This window comes from Heterocephalus glaber, unplaced genomic scaffold (genome assembly GCF_053883595.1).
Source record: "Heterocephalus glaber isolate CG9 unplaced genomic scaffold, H.glaber_assembly_v1.0 deba00001509, whole genome shotgun sequence".
In the NCBI taxonomy this organism is placed as follows: Eukaryota; Metazoa; Chordata; class Mammalia; order Rodentia; family Bathyergidae; genus Heterocephalus; species Heterocephalus glaber.
This window is the reverse complement of record NW_028258325.1, coordinates 1,940,330-1,953,057: the sequence shown is the minus strand read 5'-3', so window position 1 is coordinate 1,953,057 and position 12,728 is coordinate 1,940,330. Positions and strand designations below refer to the sequence as shown.

General features: G+C 45.6%; 1 protein-coding gene across 1 annotated transcript in view; it reads right to left on the bottom strand.

Annotated features, from left to right (window-relative positions):
* Grk4 (G protein-coupled receptor kinase 4) overlaps positions 1–12,728 on the bottom strand; it is a gene marked incomplete at its 5' end in the record, with an annotated part of 77,832 nt that overhangs the window by 29,186 nt on the left and 35,918 nt on the right. Inside the window, 5 exon segments of the mRNA XM_087187762.1 lie at positions 2,935–3,018; positions 3,020–3,076; positions 6,745–6,808; positions 8,490–8,582; positions 10,639–10,742. Of these exon segments, the coding sequence (XP_087043888.1) occupies positions 2,935–3,018; positions 3,020–3,076; positions 6,745–6,808; positions 8,490–8,582; positions 10,639–10,742 (402 nt within the window).

The following is a 12,728-nucleotide window of genomic DNA, read 5'->3' as shown; positions in this document are numbered from 1 at the left end:
TATAGCAGTGCTTTACAGTTCTCAGGGCAGAAGTCTTACATATTTTTGTTAGATCTTTCCTAGGCTTTGATATTTCTCTTTTTTTGCCCCTTCTTTTCCATTCACCATATAGTTCTGCTTTATTTATTTATTTATTTATTTAATTTTTGGTACCGGGGATCGAACTCAGGACCTTGTGCTCGCGAGACAGGCACAGTGCCACTGAGCTAAATCCCGAGCCCTGGCTTTGATATTTCGTGATGCTATTGTACACAGTATCAAAATTCTCATTTTGTAACTGCTTTTGGCTGGCTCACAGCTGATCACTGGCTAAAGCAAATGGTTACCAGTGTGGATATATACACACAATCACGTCCTGGGAAGGCTATGACAGTCTTTTACCACTCCTTCTTTCTCCAGCCGTAATCCCTTTCCCTCATCTCATTTACTGACTGGAGGCTCCGACATAATGCAGCAGGTACCCCCACCTCATTCCCGGTCTCAGGGGACAGCCCTTTGTGACAGTGCTAAACATTTTATTAAGGCAGTTCTCTTCTCCCTCCTCTTCTTTTTTTTCTTCCTTTGGTACCAGGGATCGAACTGGGGACCTTGCACTTGTGAGGAAGGCAGAGGAACCACTGAGCTACATCCCTGCCCCCCTCTTCTTCTTGAGACAGGGAGACCTGTGTAGTTCGGGCTGGCCCTGAATACACTGTGTAGCACAGGCTGGCCTCAAACTGGCATCAGTCATCCTGCCTCACCCTCCAGAGTGCTGGGATTACAGGGTGCCCAGGTGAGTTGGTTCCCTTCTAAACCTGGTTTGCTTAGAGCAGTGATGGTGAACCTCTTAAGAGACCAAGCACCCAAACTGCAGCCCCAAACTCACTTATTTATGGCAAAGTACCAGTGCTGTAATTAAACCTGAACGGTTGGCTGCTGGGGCAAGACTGGGGCAACTTGACTTGCACACCGACAGACAGGGGTCTGCGTGCCCTCTGCGGCACTCATGCCATAGGTCTGCCACCACTGGCCTAGAGACTTTCGTTTGTTTGGTTTGATTTTGGTAGTACTGGGGACTGAACCCAGAGCCCTGCATAAAGCTACATCCCCAGCTTTTTATATTTTATTTCCAGACAAGGTCTTGCTAAATTGCCCAGGCTGGGCACAAACTTACACTCTTCCTGCCTCAGCCTCCTGAGTAGCTGGGATTACAGGTATGCACCACTGTACCCAGCTAGTTTTTAACCATGAACGGGCACTGAGTTTTACCAAAAGCTAGTCTGGCAGCCATTGAAATGACCATATGTTTCCCCTGTATCCTGGTAATGTGCGTGCAGGTAGGGGCGGGGAGCTTAGGGGAGCCCAGCTGCTGCTGTGTGGGCCAGGGTGGTGGTGGGAGTGGACATGACTTAGGCACAGGTCAGAGCTGCCATCCCATCGTAAGCCGGGGAAAAACAGAATCACAGATGAAGAAAATATTTCTAGGTTCCTTGGGAGAGGCTAAGAATACAGAAACCAGATTATTTAGATGGAATAAACTATCACTCCTATGTACGTCCCTTTGCTAAAGATAGGTTTGTGACTTATGTGTTTCAAGATAGCAACACAAATAAGTTTAAAGCAACTCCAAGCGAGCTCATTTTATTAACTATTTTCACAGAAGTGCACAGGACTTCGACTGACCATGCACACAAACCCGTGCTGTGAAACTCAGGTGCTGCTGGGACGCTTGCTGTTTTGGAACCTTTGTCCCCAGCACAGAACAGCTGACCTTAACGCTGAGAACTAAATGACTTCTAGGAGATAATTCTAACACTACAGATCATTTTATAAACTGTTATTCACACTTTCTCTTTAGCCAGCCTTCATGCTGCAATAGATGCTATGGGAAACATGTGCCCAGGTGAGGGAACCTAGGTTTGGAGAGGAAGCCTGGACTCGTTCCACATTCACACAGCTGCCCCATGTTCGGTCCTTGCCTGGAACAGTGAAAGTAGAGTTGGAGGTTTCATCAAACTGCGATACAGCAGTTGAAGCTCTGGCAGTAAGCATGTCAAGGGTCAGAAAAAGCAAAAAGATAGAAAACAGACTGAAGCCAGAGAAGAGAAGGCCTAGAGAAAGGACCTTCAAGCACATCAAAGTCACAGTGCCCCCACCAGGTGCCCCCAAAGGCCAGAGAAGCCCAGCGGGAGGCTGCCACCAAAGGACAGTCACCAGTAAGCACCCAGGCAGTGTGGGGAATTCGACCATCCTCAGTGAGCTGGGAGATTGTGAACGGGGGCAACAGAGTGGGATGGAGCAGGACAGTAGGCAGCCAGGGACTTGTAACAAACCACAAGTTATCAGCAGGATCAGCACTGCACCTTAAGGCCCCAATAAGGAAGAGGGCTGCTCCTTAAAATAGACTGTTCCCAGCACAAGAGAGCAAAGCCTCACACAAATTCAATGCAGAAACACAGCATGGGACTTTCAATGCCTGAGTGCAAGAGTACTACAACATCTGGGTTGTAGTGCACACTTGCGATCCTAGCTCCTTGGGAGGATGAGATGAGAGAGTTGCAGGTTCGAAGCCAGCCTGGGCAACTTAGTGAGACGGTGTCAAATTTAAAAGGGCTAGGGTATAGCTTGGTGGCAGAGTACCTGCCTTGCATGCATGAGGCCCTGGGTTCATACCCAGTAACAGACACACACACATACACACACACACACACACACACACACACTCTCTCTCATACTTATAAAAAGTAATGTTAATAAAGCAATATACAGGGGCCAGGGATTTAGCTCAGTGGTTTCATCGCCTGCTGTGCAAGCGCAAGGACCCAAGTTCAATCCCTGGTACCAAAAAAAAAAAAGCCACAGAAAAGCCCATGTACAGAGGAATAAAGGATACACTTGATGGCTTTAATAAATAAATAAAGCAATATACAAGGAAGACCAAAAGAAGATACTTACTACAAATCTACTATGCACTTTTTCCAGAAGTCTTTTTTCATTCAGAGCCATAGCTTCACCTTTCCTCCTCTTAATTCTTTTTTTTTTCTAGCTTTTTGCAGGCATACATTTTTCCTGTAGCTCGCACTTGACAGGCACAAACCTAGTATGAAAAGGGGGCTTATGTACATGGGAAATTCCTTGGGTCTCGCTGCTTTCTCTGTGTGGCCCCCTCCGTAACACCGAGCGGTAGCATCTGAAGAGCCCGTGCTGCTTTAGTTGCGCACACACAGAGGTCTGGAACTGGCTCTTCCTGACTTAAGGTTCTTATCTACAAGAGGCAGCTGAGAGTCAAGTGAAGCTAAGGTTGTCCTTTGGAAACCATGAGACATGGTAAAACAGGACTCATTATTCATATGTGATCATGCTATACCACCTGTTTAATTTAACTATCCTCCATATGTCTATTTCGGTTTTTCGTAAAAAAGCAAATATGTAAAATACAAAATTAAAAAGTCTTAATTATTTTTAAAGTCTTAATTTTTTATTGTTTTGTTTTTGTTTTTGGTACCAGGGATCAAACTCGGGTCCTTCCGCTTACGAGGCAGGTGCCAGAACCACTGAGCTAAATCCCCGGCCCTAAAGTCTTAATTTTTTAAATTAAAAAGTGTTGACACATTGTCCAAGGGTGGACACAGTGGTTTACGCTCCTTGAGAAGCTGAGGCAGGAGGATCCCTTGTGTCTAGGAATTCAAGGCCAGCCTAGGCAACATGGTGAGACCTTTTCTATAAAAAAGTTCAAAAAGGTAAAGAAAGATGTTTCATAAAATCCATAGATTTTTGGGGCAGGGATTTAGCTCAGTGGTTTCGCCGCCTGCTGTGCAAGTGCAAGGACCCAAGTTCGAATCCTGGTACCAAAAATCCATAGATTTTTATATCTTTAATTAATTTAGTCCTTAAAGTAATACTTTTGAATTATTATAGCTTTAGAGTATGAACATTTACTTGGAGAGAATAGAAGGAGACCCGAACCCTCCACTTCTGCTTATCTACACAAGGCCATTGCTTCCTCCAACTCATGCTAACTGCACCCAGGCTCACATGCACACCCCACATGCACAGCCCACACGCACACACACCACACAGATCACTTTTAAAGCAAATATAAGACATGATATAATTTATCCATCAATAAAATGATTTTGATGGTGAAATACAAAATTTATTATGTAAAATACTAAAGTAATAAGGACAATGGTAAAATCTTTGTCATCTTAATTCCAAGGTAAGTCTCATTAATATTTTGTTGTGCAGGTTTCCGAGTCCACCTTTGCACATGGCTGTGTAAGAATATATACCTGGCTTCCCCGACTCCTGCCTTGTAGGACAAAACCAGGATCATGGGTGCTATCGAATGCAGAATAGTTCAGAACCCCCTTTTTAATCTTATAGTGTGACTATTTCCCCATCATTAAATATTCTCTTGAAATATGACTACTGCAAAATGTGTTTAATCCTTTTCCTCCCATTAAGTCTTATGGGAGTCTCTGCCTATCTCCTTAGCATTAACTTGACATGAATTCCCTCAGGCAGAACCACCAGGTCAGAGAAAGGCAAAGGAAAGCAGGTCAGAGCATGAGGTATGCTACCAACAGAGCGACACATCCGGGACCAGGCTGTGAAGAGCTGTGGTAACTGGTCCAGCCAATCACCTGGAAACCCTGGTAAATGTGTTCAAAGTAATGGATAACATCATAAATATCCCAAGTCTCTCACAAAGCCGAATTTGGCTAAGGTGTTCCTATGAATCCATTCACAATCTCATGAGGCCATAATCAGGACTTCGTTCTTTTGTAACTGTAAGATACTCAGGTCCCTAAAACCTCTTTTCTTTGATGCTGGGGAGAATCTGAGTCTTTGCTCTTAGAGATCACGAAGGGCAGAAGAGTGAGCAGAAGAGAGGTGAGTCTCCAGTCCGGGGGCTCAGACAAGAGACGGTTTCTTACAGACCATCGTGTGTCCAACTTGTGGACACATTTTGTTTGCCCTCATTTTTTAAATGTTATAATAGAAATATTTTTAAAAGGAAGTTTTGTTACTTGAATACATTAACTGTTTTATATTTCTTATATGAAGCCCAAGAAAATTCTTCACTCAAAAAGAGGGGAGCAAAAATAAATCAAGGCAAGCCTCAGGCTTTTCACAGCTGAAAGCCTTTGGTGGAGGAGGTCAAGTGTTCCACCAGGTCTCAGAACCAAGGCAATGCCAGGCATGGTGTCGCACCCCTGTGATCCCAGCACTCAGGAGGCTGAGGCAGGAGGATAACAGAGAGTTTGAGGCCAGCTTGGGCTATATAGTGAGTTCAAGGCCAGCCTAATGTACATAGTGAGACCTTGTCTCAAAAAAAAAAAAATAGCAGGGCCAGGGATTTAGCTTTAGGTGTGGCACCACACCTGCCTCACAAGTGCAAGGTCCTAAGTTCGATCCCCAGTACCAAAAATAAATAAATAAATAAAAATTAAAAATAACAAGAAAAGAACCGAGACGATGACTGTGCTGGTCAGGTTCTCTCTGTGTGCCCAATGCCTCACGCAGTGCAGCACTCCTGGCTCAGGCTTTCTCTTGTACTCCTCATCTGGTGGCTTCTGGTTTGAATTGGAATTTGGGAGCATGCATGATTTAAATCACATCTGGGCAGTGTAACTCCTGAGCTACAATCCCAACTCTCCTCTAGTTTTTATTTTGAGACAGGGTCTTACTCCAGCCCAAGGACTGAGCCTTTTTTGATGTAGGGGTGAGGTACATATATATCCAAACATAAACAGGTTAAATAAACATTTAGTAATATACTCTGGCCTGGCATGGTAGTGCATACGTACAGTCCAATTACTCAGGAGGCTGAGATAGGAGGATCATTTGAGCCCAGCGGTTTGGCCAACCTGGGCGACACAGTGAGTCAGAGTGTGTGTGTGTGTGTGTGTGTGTGTGTGTGTGTGTGTGTGTGTGTGTGTGTGTGTGTGTGTGTATCTATCTGTCTCTGTCTGTCTCTCTCTCTCTGCAGTAGTGGGGATTGAACCCAGGACCTACACACCACGCTATATCTCTTGGCCTTTTTATTTTTTTCATTTTGAGACCAGATCTTAAGTTGCTAAGCTGCCTAGGTTCAGCTTGAACTTGGCACTTTCCTGCCTCAACCTCTCAGGCTCTGGAATTATAGGCAGACCTCAGCTCCTAAAAAATGCACTCTTAACGACATAAATTGTATGGCTAGTCCTACATTGCAGAAACAGAATAATGGTCTGCAGGCATACCACCCTGAAAGGCCCGATCTTGTCTGATCTCAGAAGCTAAGTAGGCTGGGCCTGCTTACTACTTAAAAGGGAGAAATGGAGTAACAGAAATTCTATAATGTGGAAACAATAATCTTTCAACCTGGATAAACTTCCTGTAATTGAACATCAAGCAAGGGAAACAGCTTCTGTTAGAAACAGGAAGTGGAAGATGAACTCATAAAGACTAGAGATGTTTTTTATTTTATTTATTTATTTTTTTGGTACTGGGGATCGAACTCAGGTCCGTACACTTGCAAGGCAGGCGACGGAACCACTGAGCTAAATGCCCAGCCTAGAGATGTTTTTTAAAGGCTTCTAGGAAAGTACCTTTTGCTCAAAATCCCATCTCCTTTCTCTGGGCTAGCCAACATAATTCCTCAACACAGTAAGGAAATGAATGTCCTGGTGCAGTCACACATTACCTGGAGCTAGTGTCTCGATGGCCTTACTGTTACTGTCTAGAGGAGAAGGGCTGCTCACACTGCTCCGCATTACTCACCTCTCCAAATCCGCCTTTTCCCAGAACTCTGTAATGTCTAAACATGTTCTTGGTTACTGGCTGCCTAATCAATTAGAAAGAAAGTTTAGGGCTCACGTCACACTGCTACTTCAAAACAGGAAGCCTACCTAGGTCTCCCGACGCCTTACTCACTGGTCCTACTGCTCCAGGGAGTCCCCAGAACAAGGGTGGCTATACTCAGGACTGCTGCTCTCTCCAGGGGGATAGCTCTCCACTAGCACTGAGAGAAACGGCACATTTAAGATTTATTGAAAGGAGAGCCAAACATGGTGGTGCATGTCCATAACCCCAGCACTCTGGGAGGCTGAAACAAGAAGACCACAAGTTTGAGTCCAGCCTGGGCAACTTAGCAAGACCCTGTCTCAAAATGAAAAACACCAGTTCTGGGGGTGCATGTCTACAGTCCCAGCACTCTGGAGGCTGAGGCAGGAGGATTGCTGGCAAGTGACACCCTGTCTCAAAAACCAAAAACCATACCAAACAACCAAAACAAAAACAAAAAAGGAATCAATCACTATAGCTCAGTCCAAAAGCCCTGGATTAACTTCTCAGTACCAAAAAAAAGAAAAGAATAAATATATAGTAATAATAAAACTGAAAATAAAATAAAAATTGAAAGCACTGACACAGTTACCCTCCGTAACTAATGATAGGCCTCCAAGCAGCCCACCCCGGGAGCTATTCGTGTTTACTAATCAGTCTTAGGCATCCTGCTGCACCTGTCAGAAAGCTGCCAAGGAAAGTGATGTAAACACAGCACTGCCCTTGGGGAAAAGAACCTCAGTGTCCAAACAAAAAAATGCATGAGCTATAACTGCAAATATAATCAATAATAATTCTAGTAGACGGAAAATAATCATAATAGCACCAGTAGCAGCTCACTTTTGGCACTTATCTTGAGCACTGAACACTGAGGTAGGCAATTTTCTTTTTTTTTTTTCTTTTGTGGGAAGGAGAGTACTGGGGATAGAGCCCAGGCCCTTGCACATGCTAGGCAAGTGCTCTGCCATTGAGCTGCATCCCCAGCCCCTTTTTATTTTTTGAGACAAGGTCTCGCTAAGTTGCTCATGCTGCACTTGAGTTGTGATCCTCCTGCCTCAGCTTCCCAAGTAACTGAGATTACAGGCATGCACCACCGTGTCTGGCTGGCCCGGCATTTTATACTCATTTCTCAGGTGATCTCAGCAACAATTTTACAGGGTAGGTTCCGTAATTCTCTCTGCTGTACCAAAGTAGGACCAGAAGCTCATAATGAGGCAGCCACTTGCCTACAGTCACACAGCTGGCAGGAGGCCAAGCGGGGTCTCTGCAGTCTCGACCCCAGCGTCCTGTTCTCCTCTCACAAACCTAGGACATATTCTATTTTCTAGCCTCTGCACCAACAGGCTAAATGCCATTTTTTGCCTAACTTCCTTTTGTTTTGGTACCAGGGATCAAACTCAGGACCTTGTGCTTGTGAGGCAGGCTCCAGAACTACTAAGCTAAATCCCCAGCCCTCCTAACTTCCATTTTTAAGAGAGAAAACAGCTTCCAGTGAGCCAGAACAAATTATATAACATGGTATCTACAATCTACTGCATCTCGTATTAATAACTTTTGTATAAAATACCACATAGACGTCAAGATTTCTAGTAGCGTTGTGACAGATGGAAAAGTAGACAGCAATCAGTATGCACTATGAGAAGTTACTACTTGCTTTTATTAAGTTTTAAATTAAAACATACCTTTCCAGCCATTTCCATTGTAAAAATCGAGAGAAATATGTGCTTTCTTTGTATTCTTCAAATGGTTCTTTACTCAAGTAGTTATGGACAGCACTAAAAAAGAGGGCCAGGGATTTAGCTCAGTGGTGCCGTCGCCTGCCTCACAAGCACAAGGTCCCAAGTTTGATCCCCAGTACCAAAAAAAAAAAGAGAGAGAGAAAAGATGTTACATGGTTATAGAAGAGGTGTTACATGGTTACAGAAGAGATGTTAACGCTGCTACAGGAGAGCTGGTACATGGCTACAGAAGACACTGGTTGCACAAAATCACACAAGCTGTCTGGGTCTGCGGAGCCTGCCTCGCACGGCATCAGAGCAGGCAGCCAGAGCCATGGCATAGACACCTCCTCCAGGCAGCCCTTGGGCAGGTGTGGCCCAGGAGGTTCTGAAGGAGGCAGTGCTGGGCTGAAGCAAAGCTACTCGGGGGAAGAGGAGGAAAGGGGGTCTGAGCAGTGGCATTGCCAGTAGGTCAGGAACTGGGAAAGCACTGGCAATTGTCCCACCCTTTCCATGAGCTTCAGAATCTGAGCCAGTCATGTGTGTCCTGTTGCACTTCATTTTATTAAAAGAGGTGGCTTTTGTGGGTTCATTAATGTCACAGAATGATTCTCGAAACAAGGGTCCCTCTGGACCCTGACGATCCCGGGACCTTCACAGAAGTGTTCTCTGTGGGAACCACATCTGCATTTGTCCCAGACATCAGGTGCCCTTCTGAAGTCTCGTTCTCTCAGGACATAAGGCACAGTGACATCACTGCTCAGGGCTCCCACATGACAAACACCACCCACATAACAAAGCCTTGTTGGCCCTCAGTCATTTTAAGAGTGAGATCCAAAGGGCTGAAAGTGCTGCTCCTGTCACTGTGAGGCAGCATGCTGTCCCAGAGGCCATGTGGAGCAGCCCCTCACTTCCTGGTTCCCTTTCTCTGGGGACCTTTGCAAACACTGAAAACCAGGTTGATAACTGTCCTTGGAGCCCATGTCCACGGGAGGGCGCTAACTGCTCTCTCCTCAAGCAATGGGCCTCTCAGGTCCGCAGGCAGGTGAGGTCGCTGCAGGGCAGCAGCGGGTCAAGGGCACGGCCTGCCACAGCATCTGGGTAGGAGGAACTGGCTGTCTCCTGCCTGCACCAACACAGCTCCAGCCAAGGTGACCGATGCCTTCCAGTGCTGAGGGGGAGGACAGAAGCCAAAGAGCGGAGCGCGAGTCAGGTTAGCAGAGGTGGATACACATCCACGACTCTCCTCACTCAACTCACTGCCTCACTCCCTGAAAGAAGCCTGGGCTCAAGTGCCATGGCCTCTGGCGCCTCTGTGTGGCAGCCAAATCCAGGCTCGGCCTCACAGGCAACACCCAGCGTTCAGTGTTTTGCAGCTTTGCTCGTGACTCAAACTCACCTCCAACTCAACAACTCCCCAGGGAAACCATGCGGTCTCCTGCCCACCAGCCCCCTAGTTACCTCCACTGCCACTGTCTCACCAGCACATTTCACCCAGCCCAGCACCTCAGCCTCTTGCAAAGCTCCTGGGCTCTGTCCCCATCCAAGTCACCCTCTACACTGCAGCCCTTGAAGCCTCCTAAAGCTGCAACGATCATTCCCCTCAACTGCTTTCCGAGTGACCTCAGTTTCCTTACTGTGGAAGGAGGGACCGTCCACACAGCTACAAGAAGCACTGCATGCCTGGGGCGCGGTCACCGAGGAAACCACTCTGGCTCCCAAGTGCACAAGAACCTGAATCTAGCTGAGGTGCTCGGCATCAGTGCTTCCCTGTCCGAGTTGAAAAGACCCAGAGAAAGATACTTTCACCAAGTGCCTCGGTCTGCAAAGCCATTTTGAGAACTTCTTATTTGAGACATAGGCATATTGGAAAGCAGAGCAGAGGTGGCCCAGAGCCGTCACAGGGATGGTAGGTACTGGGGCTCAGTGCATGACGCTCAGGGAGGCATTTGTGTACATGTAACTATTGCTCTTCGCTACCCTTTCTGGTGGAAGGGATCATTTTAATTTGGAATGTGCTCTGACAAGAACTTGTCTCACACGGAGAAACTTCCTGTCAACGCTCTGTGCTGGGCACCACAGGCAAAAGGCGGGCTGTGCACAAACCACTCACCTCTTACATCCCTTGAAGGCGTTTTTGGAGGAGTTGTGCTTCAGATCCCATCTGCATTCTTTCACAGCAGCCACGGGGATCTCTGGTAAAGGAGCTTCCGAGTTCTCAATACGGCACAAATCAGATACAAACAATTAGTGATTTTATAATTTACCAATGACAAATAGAACTTAATGTCTGCTGTGAAAACGAAAGCATAAAGTGTATGAAGTAACGAGTGAAAATGCCACCTGCCCCCTCCAGAGTCAGCCTGGTGGCTGCCTTTTCCTGCCAGTTCCTCTGGACTTGAAGCCTGTCCGGGTGGGAAGGTGGGGTCTCGAGAGGTTTGTGCACACCTGTGTTCATTAGCCACACAGTGGAAACAGCCAAGTCACCGTGAGCTGCTGAATGGATAAACAAAACGTGGCACACACATGCTGCCCTGAAAAGGAGAACACTCCAAAGCAGAGACACAGCAAGAGGGAGAGCACTGGCCTGGCCTGGGAGGCCCAGCTCAGTCCCCAGCACCACACACACACACACACACACACACACACACACACACACACACACACTCTGACTCGTGCTGCAGTGTGGATGAACTGAGGACACTATGCTTAGTAAAATAAGTCAGTCACAGGGAACAAATATGAACTGCACGATTTCACTGATGAGATACCTAGAGAAGGAGAGTTCATAGAAACAGAAAGTACAAGGCTAACTACCAGGGGCTGGAGAGAGGCAATTAGGGAGTTGTTCAATGGTAGATTTTCAGGATTTTTGTTTTGTTTTGTTTTGTTTTTGAGACAGAGTCTCACTATGGAGTTCAGGCTGGCCTTGAACTTACCTAGATCCTCCTGTTTCAGCTTCCTGAGTGCTGAGATTACAGATGTGCACCACCACCCCTGGCTAGACTTAGTTTTGCAAGATAAAAAAGGCTCTGGAGGGCTAGAGATTTAGCTCAGTGGTTCTGCCGCCTGCCTCGCAAGCACAAGGTCCCAAGTTCGATCCCCAGTACCAAAAACAAAACAAAAAAAGGCTCTGGAGATTGATTACATAACAGTGTTACTATTCTTAACACTACTGAACTATACACTTAGAAATGTTTAACACAGTAAATTTTATATTATGTTTTTCAACGTAAGTAAAAATTTTAAATCACACATGCACACACGCACACACACACACCCTCCTCAGAAATACACACATCATCATTGTCCTCATACATATAGGAAAAAAGTACGTGGCTAGCACTGTAACTATGAACCTTCGGACATACCCATGTGACTTTCCGGGGTATAGGCTCCTCTGCCCCTGCTCATATTCTAGCTGTTAATTTTGCCATGCAAACAGCACTGCATCACCATCTTGGAGCACTTGGTTCCTATAGAATGGGTTCCTAAACAGAATTACCATCTCACAGTACGCACACTGTGAACAACAACACTGATTGTGAGACACCCTCTAAAGATTCTGCACCTTACACTCACACTCACAGTGTCCCTATGTGCCACCTCCTCTCTAACCCTCATCCAGAGAATTCTGGAAAAACAAAAAACGACAATATGCTTGTATATATTCAAAGAAAAAAATACCTGGATGATGTTGAATTAGTTAATTTATAACTAGAAACAAGAAATACATTCCAGACTGGCTTCTGACTATGGTAGAGCCAAGATACACAACAAGACTTCGTGTTTTTTTTGGATTTTTTTGGTACTAGGGATCGAACTCTGGTCCTTGCACTTGTGCAGCAGGTGGTGAAACCACTGAGCTAAATCCCCGGCCCTAGACTTTGTGTTTTTTATAAATCAAAACAGTTATTTCATCAAAGAAGTTGAACTACTGACAGAAATATGCAACAAGAAGAAACTGATTGAAACAAAGTCTAGAAGTTGAGGGTACCGCTCAGTTGCAGAGCACATGCCTAGCATGCAGGAGGCCTTGGGTTTGATACCCAGTACTGCAAAAAAAAAAAAAAAAAAAAGAAAAAAAAAAGAAAATTACCAATTTGTTATAATTCATAACAACTAACAGCTATCATTTACATTAGAAGAGGTACTTTTGTAATATCACCTCATTTGGGCTTGCAGCCCTGATAGGTAAGAAGA